Raw genomic sequence first — 17523 nt, forward strand, 5'->3', positions numbered from 1 at the left:
TGCTTAGTAAGGATACATCCAAATCAGAGCCCCGCCATACAGTGAGGATGTTCTGTACAGCTACGATGAACAAAGAATTACAAGCCCTCTCTCCTGGACAAAGAGGGAGGAGCATCGCAAAACTAAAAAGTGTTTACACCTTGTGAGCTGATAGCGACATCTTGTGGAAAAAAAGACAAGAAACAAGAGCACGACAAGGTGAAAAATATTTTACGAAGTCATTAAATTATCATTGTTTTTCACGAAATGGAGTTAGCTAATACAAAATCCAATGTGAATAATTTGATGTGCCATTAACTGAATCAAAGCCACACCACTCATCTGACATGCCAGAAAAAGGGGCTATTAATGTCTGTATTAATATACAAGGCTGTCAAAGAATTAGAAAACTAGGGTAGATGATGCAGAAAGAATCGTTGAGCGCTCTAAAAATGTTTCAACACCGTGGACAAGTGTTTCAATAAATGCTTAACAGGACATAGAGTGTTAAGCAGCAAATTAAGAATAGCAGGAAAACGCACCAATGCTTAATGCAAATCTGCATCAACTAAACTTACCATTGCCTTAGAAATAAACTACGCGATTTAAAGAAATAAAACATGAAATTATTAGTAGCCCGTCGTTTTATGTGCCATCACTCTTACCTTTTCTTTATTCGGTAAAGTCTGAGTCCGGCTAAAAGTGTCTCCTCCGTTAATACTGATCAGTTCCGCATCTACAGGCGGAAACGGCGCCGGGAAAACCACTACGTCACTCTTCAGTGTGTCTGAGCTGAAACACACGTCATACTGCTGAGTAGATTTAGAGTAAGACCAGCTCCCGTCAGGGTGGGTGGTGATCATTGGGGCGCTGTACCTGCTGAAACTGCCGTCTGTCCTGTGGCATTTGACAGCTATTAAACTGATGAGGCTCAGTAGAAAGATCACTGACACCGACACAATGGCGATCAGCAAATACAGGTTTAAATCAGAGAAGCTCTCCTCCTTTATCGGCACGTGTCTGAACTGAGTCTGGATGTCAGCTGTGCTTTCAACCACCACTACATCAATAGACACAGTAGCTGACAGGGAGGGTTCTCCGTTATCACAAACCAACACCACCAACGGATGAGTCTTCACGTCATTGTCACTCATTCGCCTCTTAGTCCTGATTTCCCCGGTGCTGGTTCCGATTCGGAAGAGGTTGGTTCCCTTGGGCTCAGAGATGTGATAAGAAAGCAGCGCATTGTAGCCAGAGTCTGCGTCTACAGCCCGGATCTTGGCCACAAAGTAGCCCGCTTCAGCAGAATAGGGAATGTTCTCACTGTTAACGGAACCGTGCTCAGAATAGGGCGCGAGGATCCCGGGACTGTTGTCATTCTCATCCAGGATAAAAACGTTCACAGTCGCGTTGCTGCTGAGCGGAGGAACACCAGAGTCTGTGGCCCGGACTTTAAACTGGAACGTTTTTAACTCCTCAAAGTTGAAAGACTGCAGGCTGACTATATCTCCAGTCTCTGAGTTGATGTTTACAACTGACGAAACTGGAAACGTTTTTGAACCACCATCTAATGATGAATATGTCACTTTTGCATTTCCATCTATATCAGGATCAACTGCAGTTATTGTATAGATAGTAGCTCCAACTGGACTGTTCTCTTTCACATAAACATTAATCACGGGCTCTGAGAAGCGAGGTGCGTTGTCATTGACATCAGAAATATGAACAGTAATCATACTGGTGCTGGAGAGAGGCGGGGTCCCTTCATCACTTGCTAAGATTGTGACATTATATTCAGAAGCACTCTCTCTGTCAAGAGGACCATCAACTATTAAAGAGTAATAGTTTTTGTAGTTTAGCTTAAGCTTAAAGGGCACCGACCCAACAATTTTACAACTGGTGAGGCCATTATTGCCCCCATCTTTGTCTTTCACAGTAACCAAAGCGACCACTGTTCCTATCTCAGCATCCTCTTTAACTGGGCTCATAAGAGACGTGATTATAATATCAGGAATATTGTCATTAACATCAATTACTTCCACCAACACTTTACCGTGTACGCTACGAGACGGCGTGCCTTTATCTTTTGCCTGTATACGAATATCATATGCAGTGTTCTCTTCATAGTCTAGGTCTCCCTTAACTGTTATTTCCCCTGTATCCGGGTTTATGGCAAAGAAAGCTTCAGGATTGAAATTTCCCCTTTCAATAAATGAATACACAATCTCACTATTTATTCCATCGTCTAAATCTGTAGCAGTTGTAGTTAATATGGATGTCTGATATGGGGCGTTTTCAGTGACCCGGGCCTTATACAGGGATTGACTAAATACTGGAGTATTGTCATTTACATCCATAACATTTACAATTATCTGTAAATTGCCTGATGTATGGGGCTTTCCACCATCTAATGCAGTCAATGTAAGATGGATAACAGACTGTTTTTCTCGATCTACTGCTTTCTGCAGCACTAACTCGGCAGACACACTCTGCTCTCCGCCGCTCTGTACGTCCAGTGAGAAATATTCATTCGGACTCAGCTTGTAGCTCTTTACCGAGTTACTGCCCGTGTCTGCATCGTTTGCCATTGGAAGGAGATACCTCTCACCAGGGGAGGATGATTCCGAAATATTGAAAGTCTTCACCTTTTCACGAAAAGATGGTGAGTTGTCATTAATATCTATAATTTGAACCTCTATGCGATGCAGATGAACGGGATGGCTCAAAATGGCTTCTATGTTCAGGGAACACTTCGCCGTATGTGGACAAAGCTCCTCCCGATCTATCCTATTGACAACATAAAGAGCAGCAGTCTTCAAATCCACTTCGAAATATTTGTTAGAGTTCCCCGATACAACCCGCAAATCCCTTTTTTCCAATTCTTGAATGTTGATATTTAAATCCTTAGCGAGATTCCCCACTACCGTGCCTTTGTCCACCTCCTCGGAAACAGAAAAGGATAGCTGAGCCGCAGACCAATCATACAAACAAAGCAAAGCGATTATTTGTATCCAGATCGCTAGTCCTTGCCCTCCACGTCCCATCGCTGCTCCAAAGTTAACACAGCCAAAGACATTTGCATTCCCAAACATGTTCACTCTGGGTGCCTCTTGTAGCAGAGGTAGCCCTATCCTCTCCGTCTCGTCACCATTCGTGTTTCTCCTCACAAAGCACTCATGGACTACTGATGCTCCACACCGGGAGGAGGAGTCTGGAAATAAAGTAGACATAAATATATGTGGTCTCCAGCGACACCAACTGTCATTTTGATGCTTAGGTATAACGAAAAAAAAGTAGACTTTAAGTGTAACCTGGCGTTTTATAGAAGGCCAAATCAATAGCAAAATTAATTTATTCAAATTTCAGTAGAACATTATATAAAATGTAGTTCAGCATAAAACACGTTTTCTGATGCAAAGGAAACGGTTGGTCTCATGCAGTCTAGCTCAACTGTGCGCATTCTTTCAAACCACGAGTCAAAACTATGAAGGAGAAAAAAAAGTACTGAGGAAACCCAAACAGTTGTTGTTAGTGTAGGCGACGACATGATTCAACAGTTCAGTACCATGGACAGCGTTCTAGCTGGTCAGTGATAAGCTCTTGCTTACCAATGGCCTCTCTACTCAACCTACTGCATACTAGGCCTATTCAGTGACTGTTTCGAAGAATATCCTACAGAAATTTGAAATGGGAACACATTAACTAGTCGTTTCGAGGCAAAATATTTCTCCATACGATTAATGCAACAATGCTGAGGGAACGCAGCAATGGTGTGCTGTTACATTTTCATCAAAAGTAGCCCTGTGTATCACTACCCCTAACTACATTTTAAGCACCGTACACAAAATATATAGTAAACCACGGAAAGCCAACAGATGTTGAGAATGCCCCCAACGCTTAGATCCCGCTGAGTAAAAAGTGACATGCATTCAGAAACACCAAGTCTATTCTAAGGCTGCAAACAACTCACCTTTTCTTTATTGGGTAAAGTCTGAGTCCGGTTAAAAGTGTCTCCTCCGTTAATACTGATCAGCTCCGCATCTACAGGCGGAAACGGTGCGGGGAAAACCACTACGTCACTCTTCAGTGTATCTGAGCTGAAACACACGTCATACTGCTGAGTAGATTTAGAGTAAGACCAGCTCCCGTCAGGGTGGGTTGTGATCATTGGGGCGCTGTACCTGCTGAAACTGCCGTCTGTCCTGTGGCATTTGACAGCTATTAAACTGATGAAGCTCAGTAGAAAGATCACCGACACCGACACAATGGCGATCAGCAAATACAGGTTTAAATCAGAGAAGCTCTCCTCCTTTATCGGCACGTGCCTGAACTGAGTCTGGATGTCAGATGTGCTTTCAACCACCACTACATCAATAGACACAGTAGCTGACAGGGAGGGTTCTCCGTTATCACAAACCAACACCACCAACGGGTGAGTCTTCACGTCATTGTCACTCATTCGCCTCTTAGTCCTGATTTCCCCGGTGCTGGTTCCGATTCGGAAGAGGTTGGTTCCCTTGGGCTCAGAGATGTGATAAGAAAGCAGCGCATTGTAGCCAGAGTCTGCGTCTACAGCCCGGATCTTGGCCACAAAGTAGCCCGCTTCAGCAGAATAGGGAATGTTCTCACTGTTAACGGAACCGTGCTCAGAATAGGGCGCGAGTATCCCGGGACTGTTGTCATTCTCATCCAGGATAAAAACGTTCACAGTCACGTTGCTGCTGAGCGGAGGAACACCAGAGTCTGTGGCTCGAACTTTAAACTGGAACGTTTTTAACTCCTCAAAGTTAAAAGACTGCAGGCTGACTATATCTCCAGTCTCTGAGTTGATGTTTACAACTGACGAAACTGGAAAACTTATGGAACCACCAGGTAATGATGAATATGTTACTTTTGCGTTTTCATTTATATCAGGATCAACTGCAGTTATGGTATACATAGTAGCTCCGACTGGACTGTTTTCTTTCACATAAACATTAATCACGGACTCTGTGAAACAAGGTGCGTTGTCATTGACATCAGAAATGTGAACAGTAATAACACTGGTGCTGGAGAGAGGCGGGGTCCCTTCATCAGTAGCTGTAATCGCGACATTGAAAAAAGAATCGCTTTCTCTGTCAAGAGGTCCATCTACGACTAAAGAGTAATAATTTTTATAGTTGGACTTAAGTTTAAAAGGCACAGAGCCAATGAGTTTACAGCTTGTGAGGCCATTATTGCCCCCATCTTTATCAGTCACGGTCACTAGAGCGACAACGCTTCCTATCTCAGCGTCCTCTTTAACAGGACTCATGAGTGATGTCACTAAAATTTCTGGGGCATTGTCATTTACATCAACTACCTCAACCAGCAGCTTCCCATTTGCACTCCGAGGCGAGGAACCTTGGTCCGTTGCTTGAACACGAATTTCATATGCTGACTGTGCTTCGTGATCCAAATTACCCTTAACAGTTATCTCACCAGTTTCTGCGTTTATGAAAAACATATCGGCAGGATTCAAGTTTGCACGTTTGACAAAAGAGTAAACGAGCCTCCCATTCTCCCCTTCGTCTAAATCTGTGGCATTAAGCTGAATTACTATAGATCCAACTGGTGCATTTTCCCTAACACGGGCCTTGTAAAGAGACTTACTAAATGACGGTGTGTTATCATTAACATCTAAAACGTTTACAATTAACTGTAACGTTCCTGTCCTAGGTGGTTTACCTCCATCTACAGCGGTCAGTGTCAGTTTAATAACAGTCTGCTTCTCTCGGTCTAAAGCTTTCTGCAGTACTAACTCAGCAGACACACTGTGCTCCCCACCGCTCTGTACATCCAAGTTAAAGTATTCATTTGGGCTCAGCCTGTAGGTCTTTACTGAATTACTGCCTGCGTCTGTATCAATGGCCAGGGGAAGCAAGAAGTGGTCGCCCGTAGGTGATGATTCAGATATGTTCAGTGAATATGACTTCTCAACGAAGGCAGGTGCGTTGTCATTTATATCAACAATTACTACTTCAATGCGGTGGAGGACCATAGGATTACTCAGTATGGCCTCTAAGTTTAGTGCGCATTTTATCGTGTTTGGACAAAGCTGCTCTCTGTCTATTCGGTCGCTAACGTAAAGAATCCCCGTTTTTAAATTTGCCTCGAAATATTTCTTACTGTATCCTGAAACGATATTTAGATTCCTCGTATCCAGTTCTTGGACGTTGACGTTTAAATCTTTAGCGAGATTCCCCACCACCGTCCCTTTGTCCACCTCCTCGGAAACAGAATAGGATATCTGAGCAGCAGACCAGTCAGATAAACAAAGCACAACCAGGCAATATATCCAAACGATGTCTCTATTTCCTCCACTGCCCATCGCTGCATTTAAAGAATCTGATGCGAAAATAACTGCATTCATCCATAAAAAACCGGTCGACCGGACAGCATTTTTTAATCACACCCAGTCTTATCCTCTCCGTGTCATCACCATTCGTGTTCTCCTCACAAAGCGCTTGCAGACTGCTGACGCGTCACACGGAGAGGAGGAGTCTGAAAACATTGAGCGCACAAAATATGTGGTCCTTAGCGACCCCACGCGTTACTGATTTGAAATGAAAAAAGATAAACACAAAATGAGTACAGTATGTAACACATATTATAGGCCTACAACATATATATTTACAAGAGTGAAACAGAAAGAAGACACGACTAAACTCGTGCAGTAAAGAAAGGGGGATCAAGCCAAAGGCGAATACAGGCCTACTGAAAATACACGGTCGAGGAGAAAATTGCACCGATGTCTAAGTCATTGTATATGTGGAAAAAAGAATCAGACAACCAGAACAACTGTTCAAAACCAAGCCACAAAAAATACTGATCAAGGCCATGGACAGTACTCTCGCTTTATGTAATGCTTTTAATCAAACAATTCTTCATCGATGTCACATTTGAAGAATAAAAAGTTTGGATTCAACGACAAAACATACTGTGAACAGTGGGAGCACAAATTCTGTGACGTCATAAAGACTGATTTATAAGTTTTGGAATGTGAGAATCATAAACAAAAGAGAGCAACAAAAAAAGGTAACATTGTTGCTTTCAGCACCACGGAAAGCGACATGGGCCTAACCGCCACGCCTTTTATGATGCAAGTCTGTGAATGAAGCCAGGCCCATATTGGGTCTGTTTGAAAGCAACAATATTTCCACATTCAAAGGTCCGATCAAGACCAACTAGTTCTTAAGGGGCATTACGTACCTTTTCTTTGCTGGGTAAAGTCTGGGTCCGGCTAAAAGTGTCCCCTCCGTTAATACTGATCAGTTCCGCATCTACAGGCGGAAACGGCGCCGGGAAAACCACTACGTCACTCTTCAGTGTGTCTGAGCTGAAACACACGTCATACTGCTGAGTAGATTTAGAGTAAGACCAGCTCCCGTCAGGGTGGGTGGTGATCATTGGGGCGCTGTACCTGCTGAAACTGCCGTCTGTCCTGTGGCATTTGACAGCTATTAAACTGATGAAGCTCAGTAGAAAGATCACTGACACCGACACAATGGCGATCAGCAAATACAGGTTTAAATCAGAGAAGCTCTCCTCCTTTATCGGTACGTGTCTGAACTGAGTCTGGATGTCAGCTGTGCTTTCAACCACCACTACATCAATAGACACAGTAGCTGACAGGGAGGGTTCTCCGTTATCACAAACCAACACCACCAACGGGTGAGTTTTCACGTCATTGTCACTCATTCGCCTCTTAGTCCTGATTTCCCCGGTGCTGGTTCCGATTCGGAAGAGGTTGGTTCCCTTGGGCTCAGAGATGTGATAAGAAAGCAGCGCATTGTAGCCAGAGTCTGCGTCTACAGCCCGGATCTTGGCCACAAAGTAGCCCGCTTCAGCAGAATAGGGAATGTTCTCACTGTTAACGGAGCCGTGCTCAGAATAGGGCGCGAGGATCCCGGGACTGTTGTCATTCTCATCCAGGATAAAAACGTTTACAGTGACGTTGCTGCTGAGCGGAGGAACACCAGAGTCTGTGGCCTGAACTTTAAACTGGAACGTTTTTAACTCCTCAAAGTTGAAAGACTGCAGGCTGACTATATCTCCAGTCTCTGAGTTGATGTTTACCATTGATGAAATCGGAATATTTCTGGGATAACTGTCCAGCAATGTGTAAGCCAATTTTGCATTTCCGTCTGAATCAGGATCAAAAGCATTTATTTTGGAGATAACGGCCCCTGTTGGACTATTCTCTTTCACATAAACTTTAACGACAGGCTCTGTAAAACTAGGTGCGTTGTCATTGACATCAGAAACGTGAACAATAACAACACTGGTACTGGAGAGAGGCGGGGTTCCTTCATCGGTGGCTGTAATGGTGACACTGTAATGAGAAGTGCTTTCTCTGTCCAAAGGCCCATCTACTACTAATGAATAATCATTTTTGTAGTTCGACTTAAGCTTAAACGGAACAGACCCCACTAGCTTACAGTTCGTGATACCATTGTTTCCTCCATCTTTATCACTCACTGTAACCAAAGCAACGATTGTCCCCAACTCTGCGTCTTCTTTTACTGGCGTCATGAGTGACGTCACTGATATTTCAGGGGCATTGTCGTTCACATCAATTATCTGTATCAGTAGCTTAGCGTGGGCACTACGAGGCGAATGGCCTTGGTCCATTGCCTGAACCCTAACTTCATAAGCTGGCGTGTCCTCAGAGTCTAACGTCCCCTTAACAGTAATTTCCCCCGTTTCGGACTTTATATCAAATATGTCAGATGGATCGATATTGCCTCGTTTGATAAAGGAATATACAAGCTTACTGTTCATACCCTCGTCTAAATCTGTTGCATTTAACTTTATTATCACTGTTCCAGGAACAGCATTTTCACTGACACTCACTTTATAAAGCGATTTGCTAAAGGTGGGTGCATTATCATTGGCATCTATTACATTTACATTTAACTGCAATGTCCCCGATCTAGGAGGTTTACCTCCATCTACAGCGGTCAGGATAAGTTTAATAACCGGCTGTTTTTCTCGGTCTAAAGCTTTCTGCAGCACTAACTCAGCAGACGCACTCTGCTCTCCACCGCTCTGCACATCAAGCGAGAAATGTTCATTTTGGCTCAGCTTGTAGCTCTTTACTGAGTTGCTGCCTACATCTGTATCTATTGCTATTGGAAGGAGGTATTGCTCTCCCGGTGACAATGATTCAGAAATGTTAAAAGAATACGATTGTTCAATGAAAGCAGGCGCGTTATCATTTATATCTAAAACACTGACTTCAATGCGGTGTACATTCATTGGATTGCTTAAAACAGCCTGTATTTTCAATGAGCATTTTACCGTGGTCGGACAAATCTCCTCTCTGTCTATCCTCTCGTCAACAAAGAGGTTTCCAGTCCGCAGATTCACATCAAAATATTTCTTACTGTAACCCGATACAATTCGGAGATCCCTTGACTCTAGTTCCTGTACATTGAGGTTTAAATCCTTTGCGAGATTCCCCACTACCGTGCCTTTGTTCACCTCCTCGGAAATGGAGTAAGATATCTGAGAAGCAGACCAGTCACAGAGACAAAGCAACGCAACGATTTGAATCCAGGCATATTCCTTTTGTCCTCGAACACCCATCGTTGTTTGAACAAAATAACTGAATCAAATTAATCATTTATATCCAAAATAGATAAATCCGTCATAAATTAGATGTTTTTCTGGGAAAGGTGCAGCCCTTCTCGCTACAGCACCATCCGTGTCTCTCTGTTACCGAAACTAAGGGCCGATGACGGTTTTCATTTTCCCATACAGGGAGGAGGAGTTTTAGACATACAGAAACATTTGTTTCTATGGTCTCCAGCGACATCATGTGTTACCTGATAGATAGGTCAACACAAATTTGAGTAATACTTGGCCAAATGATTTGCTGATGTTAAACAAATCAATTGTTAGTTGGTGGGTTGGGGCTCCCAATACATTAAATCGTTGGCACAATAACGAGCCTCAATTTATCAGAACAAAATTAAAGGTTATTTCGGTATTAAATTAACAAATAAACCATTTTGATATATAAACACTTAATTAAATATTCAGGAGGAAAATACGTCTACACAGATGAAAAGGTGTAAACAACGTTTTCAGGAAATTAGTCATGCCTCATCAATTTACTTAAAAAAAATGTAAATAGAATACTTTCAACGTCCCATAATATAAAAAAACCCCAAAACGTTTGTTTTGCAACAGAATGCTACAGAAAGTAAAGAGTAGAAACACTCAGTTCAGCACCATGGAGAGCGCTGTTTCAATATAAACTGCTTAGGAAGCGTCAACTCATACTGATGTGCTGATTTCAGCAGACATTTTCAAACGATCATCTCTTCAAAGTGTTTGACAATGTTGACAATGTCTAAGTTAAAACTACACTGATATACCCTGTTGGTGTTAGGTATTTTGCAGGCTATGAGACCGATTCTGACAGGGTTAGGAGTTATTTTAGGCTACAGATGGTAGTTGTAGCCAAGCAACCTGATTTCCATCGGTGCTGATCATTTCAATAGGTCAATTCCTACAAAGTTCGGTCATGTGATCATGAAAAATGGATTGCTTGCTTTGTCAACGGCAACTGGGGAGCGAGCTGGTGATATTTGCTGCCTTCCTGTCAACTCCTTTTGTTAATCGCCTATGCACGATAAAATCTTGCATAAAAATGAATCATGGGAATAATAATCAGTCAGCCTATAGGCTACCATTATATTACAACCTAAACATTGCTTTCAATTTTAGAAACATTCAATACAAACTTTGGAACACATACCTTCTCCTTGCTGGGTAAAGTCTGAGTCCGGCTAAAAGTGTCCCCTCCGTTAATACTGATCAGTTCCGCATCTACAGGCGGAAACGGCGCCGGGAAAACCACTACGTCACTCTTCAGTGTGTCTGAGCTGAAACACACGTCATACTGCTGAGTAGATTTAGAGTAAGACCAGCTCCCGTCAGGGTGGGTGGTGATCATTGGGGCGCTGTACCTGCTGAAACTGCCGTCTGTCCTGTGGCATTTGACAGCTATTAAACTGATGAGGCTCAGTAGAAAGATCACTGACACCGACACAATGGCGATCAGCAAATACAGGTTTAAATCAGAGAAGCTCTCCTCCTTTATCGGCACGTGTCTGAACTGAGTCTGGATGTCAGCTGTGCTTTCAACCACCACTACATCAATAGACACAGTAGCTGACAGGGAGGGTTCTCCGTTATCACAAACCAACACCACCAACGGGTGAGTCTTCACGTCATTGTCACTCATTCGCCTCTTAGTCCTGATTTCCCCGGTGCTGGTTCCGATTCGGAAGAGGCTGGTTCCCTTGGGCTCAGAGATGTGATAAGAAAGCAGCGCATTGTAGCCAGAGTCTGCGTCTACAGCCCGGATCTTGGCCACAAAGTAGCCCGCTTCAGCAGAATAGGGAATGTTCTCACTGTTAACGGAGCCGTGCTCAGAATAGGGCGCGAGAATCCCGGGACTGTTGTCATTCTCATCCAGGATTAAAACGTTCACAGTCACGTTGCTGCTGAGCGGAGGAACACCAGAGTCTGTGGCCTGAACTTTAAACTGAAATGTTTTTAACTCCTCAAAGTTAAAAGACTGCAGGCTGACTATGTCTCCATTTTCTGAATTTATATTTACAACTGACGATATCGGGATATTTCGAGGAGAACCTTCTAACAAAGAGTACGTCAATTTTGCATTATCATCTGAATCTGGGTCATATGCATTCATTGTGTAGATAACAGCACCGACTTCACTGTTTTCCTTCACATAAACATTTACCATGGGTTCTAAGAAGTGAGGTGCATTGTCATTGACATCAGAAATGTGAACAATGACAGTGCTGGTACTCGAGAGAGGCGAGATCCCTTCATCAGTAGCGGTGATGGTGACATTATACTGAGATGCCCTCTCTCTGTCGAGAGGCCCATCCACAACCAAAGAATATTCATTCTTGTAGTTCGATTCGAGCTTAAAAGGGACAACGCCAGTTACTTTACAGTTATTGACACCATTCTTCCCTCCATCTTTATCGCTGACAGTTACCAAAGCAACAACTGTTCCTGTCTCAGCGTTTTCTTTCACCGGGTTCCGAAGTGAAGTCACCGTTATCTCTGGAGCATTATCATTGATATCAGTTACTTCTATTAATAGTTTACCATGAGCACTACGAGGAATAGAACCTTGATCTTTAACTTGAACTCGAATTTCATACGCAGGCGTTTTTTCATGATCCAATGTACCCTTAACTGTAATTTCCCCTGTGTTTGCGTCAATATCAAATATATCTGAAGGATCTACGTTGCCACGTTTGATAAAAGAATAGATAAGCTTACCGTTGAGCCCCTCGTCTAAATCAGACGCGTTTAGCTGTATCACCATCGTTCCAAATGGAACATTTTCATTCACATGAGCCTTATACAATGATTTACTGAAGGTGGGTGTGTTATCGTTAACATCCATTACATTCACTATGATCTGTAACGTTCCTGATCTGGGAGGCTTTCCTCCATCTGCAGCGGTCAAAGTGAGTTTAATAAGCGACTGCTTCTCTCGGTCTAAAGCTTTCTGCAATACTAACTCAGCAGACACACTCTGCTCTCCACCGCTTTGCACATCTAGGGAGAAATAACCACTGGGGCTCAGCTTGTAGCTTTTTACTGAGTTACTGCCCATGTCTGCATCGACTGCTATTGGTAGGAGATATCGCTCACCCGGTGACAATGATTCAGAAATGTTCAAAGTAAATGATCGTTCAACGAAAGTAGGCGCGTTATCATTTATATCTAAAACACTGACCTCAATGCGGTGCAAATTTATTGGATTGCTTAATAGGGCCTGTATTTTCAGGGAGCATTTTACCGAGTCGGGGCAAATCTCCTCTCTGTCTATCCTCTCGTCAACAAAGAGGTTTCCGGTCCGCAAATTCACATCAAAATATTTCTTACTGTAACCCGAGACAATTCGGAGATCCCTTGACTCTAGTTCCTGTACATTGAGGTTTAAATCCTTTGCGAGATTCCCCACTACCGTGCCTTTGTTCACCTCCTCGGAAATGGAGTAAGATATCTGAGAGGAAGAACAGCCACAGAGACAAAGCAACGCAACGATTTGGATCCAGGCATATTCCTTTTGTCCTCGAACACCCATCGTTGTTTGAACAAAACAACTGAATCCAAGCAATCATTTATGTCCAAGAAATATAGACAAATCCGGTAAAAACTGATTATTTTTTCTACGTAAGCTCCAGCACTAGTTGCAACAGCACGATCTGACTGTCTATTACTGAAGCAAAAGGTCAATGACGCTATTCATTTCCCTATTGAGGAAGGAGGAGTTTTATGAGATGTGGATGCACTCGTTACTGTGGTCTCAAGCGACACCACGCGGTGATTGATAGACAAATCAAAGTTGGGATAGTATACTGTGAGCCGAAATGATTCGTAATGTTATTAGAAAAAAAAATATTCAGTCACATATAGGTCTATATAAAGTACACATTTGTTGGCTGAAGGGCTGGCACTTAGAACATCTTAAATTTTCGGGAAAGGAGCAGACCTAAGTTAAACCTTAATTAAACTTATGCTCTGTATTAAATTAACCATTGTACTTAACATAGTTCGTTCCATGGTCTATGAGTAGTAATTCTACACAGCTTGAAACATAAAAAAACTAAATTACTTAAAAAGCAAACAAGACCAGTAATGTCCAGCGTTTAAAGATGCACTTCAGCACCATGGATAGAGCCGTTGCAATACAAGCAAAATACAGTAGAGTGCCTGGTCTGCTTATCAACCTCCTGATACGATGTCACTGGGGAACACTTTCGAAACGACCATGTGATCAAATTCCAGCGAATAACCTGCTTAACACAAATCTACACTTACACACCGTATTGTTGTTTTGGTAAAGTTAAAGTCCTGTCCGGCTAACCCAAGGAGAACACCAACATTGCAAGGATTGGGAGTTCATTAATCAACTGAAAAGTAACGGCACACCTGAGGCACTTTAGACAAAAGCATTCATGAAATGACCAGTGCAGAGTCCGGGTAAAACTGTCTCGGCTCATCACTGTTTCACAAGCTTTTGTTGAATAGCACAATTAAGAAGTGATGATGTCTTTACCACAAACGTCATAACAGACAGGAAAACCAATAGAGATGGAAAAAACAATGATAACAATGATGATCAAATAAAATGGAAGTGTTACAGAAAAAAGGGGAAATACTATGTTTACTGAGCACAACATACCTTCTCTTTATTCGTTAAAGTCTGAGTCCGGTTAAAAGTGTCTCCTCCGTTAATACTGATCGACAACTATGAATTGTCATTTAGTTTGTTGTGGGATAAACAAGAATATGAAACCCCTTAGATCTTTTACGTTACAAACTTTGAGATACCAACAAAAAAAACTATATATAGACACACGAGCTCTTACCTTTTCTTTGTTGGGTAAAGTCTGAGTCCGGCTAAAAGTGTCCCCTCCGTTAATACTGATCAGTTCCGCATCTACAGGTGGAAACGGCGCGGGGAAAACCACTACGTCACTCTTAAGTGTGTCTGAACTGAAACACACGTCATACTGCTGAGTAGATTTAGAGTAAGACCAGCTCCCGTCAGGGTGGGTGGTGATCATTGGGGCGCTGTACCTGCTGAAACTGCCGTCTGTCCTGTGGCATTTGACAGCTATTAAACTGATGAGGCTCAGTAGAAAGATCACTGACACCGACACAATGGCGATCAGCAAATACAGGTTTAAATCAGAGAAGCTCTCCTCCTTTATCGGCACGTGTCTGAACTGAGTCTGGATGTCAGCTGTGCTTTCAACCACCACTACATCAATAGACACAGTAGCTGACAGGGAGGGTTCTCCGTTATCACAAACCAACACCACCAACGGGTGAGTCTTCACGTCATTGTCACTCATTCGCCTCTTAGTCCTGATTTCCCCGGTGCTGGTTCCGATTCGGAAGAGGTTGGTTCCCTTGGGCTCAGAGATGTGATAAGAAAGCAGCGCATTGTAGCCAGAGTCTGCGTCTACAGCCCGGATCTTGGCCACAAAGTAGCCCGCTTCAGCAGAATAGGGAATGTTCTCACTGTTAACGGAGCCGTGCTCAGAATAGGGCGCGAGAATCCCGGGACTGTTGTCATTCTCATCCAGGATTAAAACGTTCACAGTCACGTTGCTGCTGAGTGGAGGAACACCAGAGTCTGTGGCCTGAACTTTAAACTGGAACGTTTTTAACTCCTCAAAGTTGAAAGACTGCAGGCTGACTATATCTCCAGTCTCTGAGTTGATGTTTACAACTGATGAAATGGGAAGATCTTTAGGAGAATTATCCAATAATGAATAAGACAATTTTGCATTTTCATCTACGTCGGCATCATCTGCAGTTATTGTTTTGACAATATCTCCAACTGGGCTATTCTCCTTCACATAAACATTAATACTGCCTTCTGGGAAACGAGGCGCGTTGTCATTCACATCAGAAATTTGTACAGTGATAACACCAGTGCTGGACAGAGGTGGAGTTCCTTCATCAGTAGCTGTAATGGTGACATTGTACTGTGATGTGCTCTCCCTGTCAAGAAGCCCATCAACTGTCAAAGAATAATAGTTTTTGTAATTTGATTTTAGTTTGAAAGGGACTGAATCACTGAGTTTACAGTTGGTAAGGCCATTCTGCCCACCATCCTTATCAGTCACTGTAACTAATGCGATCACTGTTCCAATTTCAGCGTTTTCCTTCACTGGACTCATAAGTGAAGTTATCGAGATTTCTGGAGCATTGTCATTAATATCAACAACCTCAATCAATACTTTAGAATAACCACTACGAGGGGAAGCGCCTTGGTCTGTCGCTTGAATTCGTAATTCATATGCAGTGATTTCCTCGTAATCTAAATTAGCCCTCACAATAATCTCACCACTTTCGGAATCAACAATGAATTTTCCAGCAGAGTCCACATTTCCACGTTTCATAAAAGAATATCTAATGTCCGAATGTGGACCCTCGTCTAAATCACTTGCATTTAACTTCAATATTGTTGTACCTAATGACACATTTTCGTTGACACGGACTTTATAAAGAGATTTACTAAACGATGGCGTATTATCGTTTACATCTATCACGTTCACAAGGATCTGTAACGTGCCCGATCTCGGTGGTTTTCCTCCATCTACAGCGGTCAATGTCAGTTTAATAACAGCCTGTTTCTCCCGGTCTAAAGCTTTCTGAAGCACTAACTCCGCGGATATACTCTGCTCTCCACTGCTCTGTACATCCAGGGAGAAATGGTCGTTCGGGCTTAACTTGTAGCTTTTTATGGAATTACTGCCAGTATCTGCATCTTGAGCTATCGGGAGCGGATACCTCTCTCCCGTTGAAGAAGACTCGGAGATGTTAAATACGTGATTTTGCTCAAGGAATACGGGCGCGTTATCATTTATGTCAACAAGATTGACCTCAATGCGATAAAGATTCATAGGATGGCTCAATAATGCCTCTATATTTAAGGAGCACTTCAACAAATTCGGACAAAGCTCCTCTCGGTCTATCCTGTCATCTACAAACAGCTCTCCTGTTCTTAAATTAGCCTCGAAATATCTCTTACTGTATCCCGATACAATCCGAAGACTCCGTTCCTCTAGTTCCTGTATTTTAATGTTTAAATCCTTTGCGAGATTCCCCACCACCGTGCCTTTGTCCACCTCCTCGGAAACGGAGTAGGATATCTGAGCTGCAGACCAGTCAGATAAACAAAGAAGAATGGCGCACAGAATCCAGTCGGCCTGTCTGTTCTGTCGACGACTCATCCTTTTGTTTAGGAAAGACCTTCAGCCAAATGAATGTCATTCATCCACAAAAAACTTAAAGAATCAGTCAAATATATGGAGGTATGTGCTGATAGCCAAGCTCCTTTCGTCTCGGGATCATCTTCCGAGTGGTTTACTAACCCATCCCTACAAAGCATGCAGGCAGCTTCTTTTTTCACCGTCAACGGAGGAGGAGTTTTGGGGAATTAATGCAAACGCTTGTATATGTGGTCTCCAGCGACATCTTGTGTTTGTTTGATATACTATATTAGATAGGTCCACTAACACTAAATAATAGCAACACATCATGAGTGAAGGTCTTTTGATAAACAAATATACCAAGTCCTAAATGAATATGGGATTCGTTGAAGCACTGTCTTGATTACAAAGACGAGACAATAAAAAACAGTGAAACAGACTAAGCAATAGCAGATACAAATAAATTAACTACCAGAGAAGAAGGCTGTGCCTAGTCACGAGGTTAAGAATATATGCATTATTGTAAAACATAAAATAAAGGCTTAACTCGGATTTCCTACTGTAGGCCATGTGTCAAATGAAAAGAACATTGCATGACAGTTCGTGAACAAATTCAGAAATATGCCTACATGGCCACGAATTTGGAAACAGCAGTTACAAAGCCACCTGATTATCTAAGAAAAAGGGTTTGCACCTAATTGTGGGCACCACCACAATTATGTGCCCTCTTATT

General features: G+C 42.7%; 5 protein-coding genes across 6 annotated transcripts in view; all 5 read right to left on the bottom strand.

The window, feature by feature from the left end:
• LOC139648202 (protocadherin alpha-C2-like) overlaps positions 1–17523 on the bottom strand; it is a 90953-nt gene that overhangs the window by 37305 nt on the left and 36125 nt on the right. The gene's annotated exons all lie outside the window — the stretch shown is intronic.
• On the bottom strand, positions 134–6328 carry LOC139648204 (protocadherin alpha-3-like). The gene is made up of 3 exons (XM_071524258.1): positions 5785–6328; positions 645–2473; positions 134–160 (listed from the first exon to the last, which is right to left on the bottom strand). The coding sequence occupies exons 1-3, from the start codon at positions 6326–6328 to the stop codon at positions 134–136; spliced, it is 2400 nt and encodes a 799-aa protein (XP_071380359.1).
• On the bottom strand, positions 7192–9588 carry LOC139648205 (protocadherin alpha-8-like). The gene has a single exon (XM_071524259.1). The coding sequence runs from the start codon at positions 9586–9588 to the stop codon at positions 7192–7194; it is 2397 nt and encodes a 798-aa protein (XP_071380360.1).
• Positions 10712–13144, bottom strand: LOC139648206 (protocadherin alpha-C2-like). Its single transcript, XM_071524261.1, has one exon. The coding sequence runs from the start codon at positions 13142–13144 to the stop codon at positions 10712–10714; it is 2433 nt and encodes an 810-aa protein (XP_071380362.1).
• LOC139648207 (protocadherin alpha-2-like) lies at positions 13302–16811 on the bottom strand. Its single transcript, XM_071524262.1, has 2 exons — positions 14433–16811; positions 13302–13313 (listed from the first exon to the last, which is right to left on the bottom strand). The coding sequence occupies exons 1-2, from the start codon at positions 16809–16811 to the stop codon at positions 13302–13304; spliced, it is 2391 nt and encodes a 796-aa protein (XP_071380363.1).

Source organism: Centroberyx affinis, unplaced genomic scaffold (genome assembly GCF_046629955.1).
Source record: "Centroberyx affinis isolate AG114_WGS23_722 - 3 ecotype Tasmania unplaced genomic scaffold, CSIRO-AGI_Caff_v1 ptg001172l_1, whole genome shotgun sequence".
NCBI lineage: Eukaryota > Metazoa > Chordata > Actinopteri > Beryciformes > Berycidae > Centroberyx > Centroberyx affinis.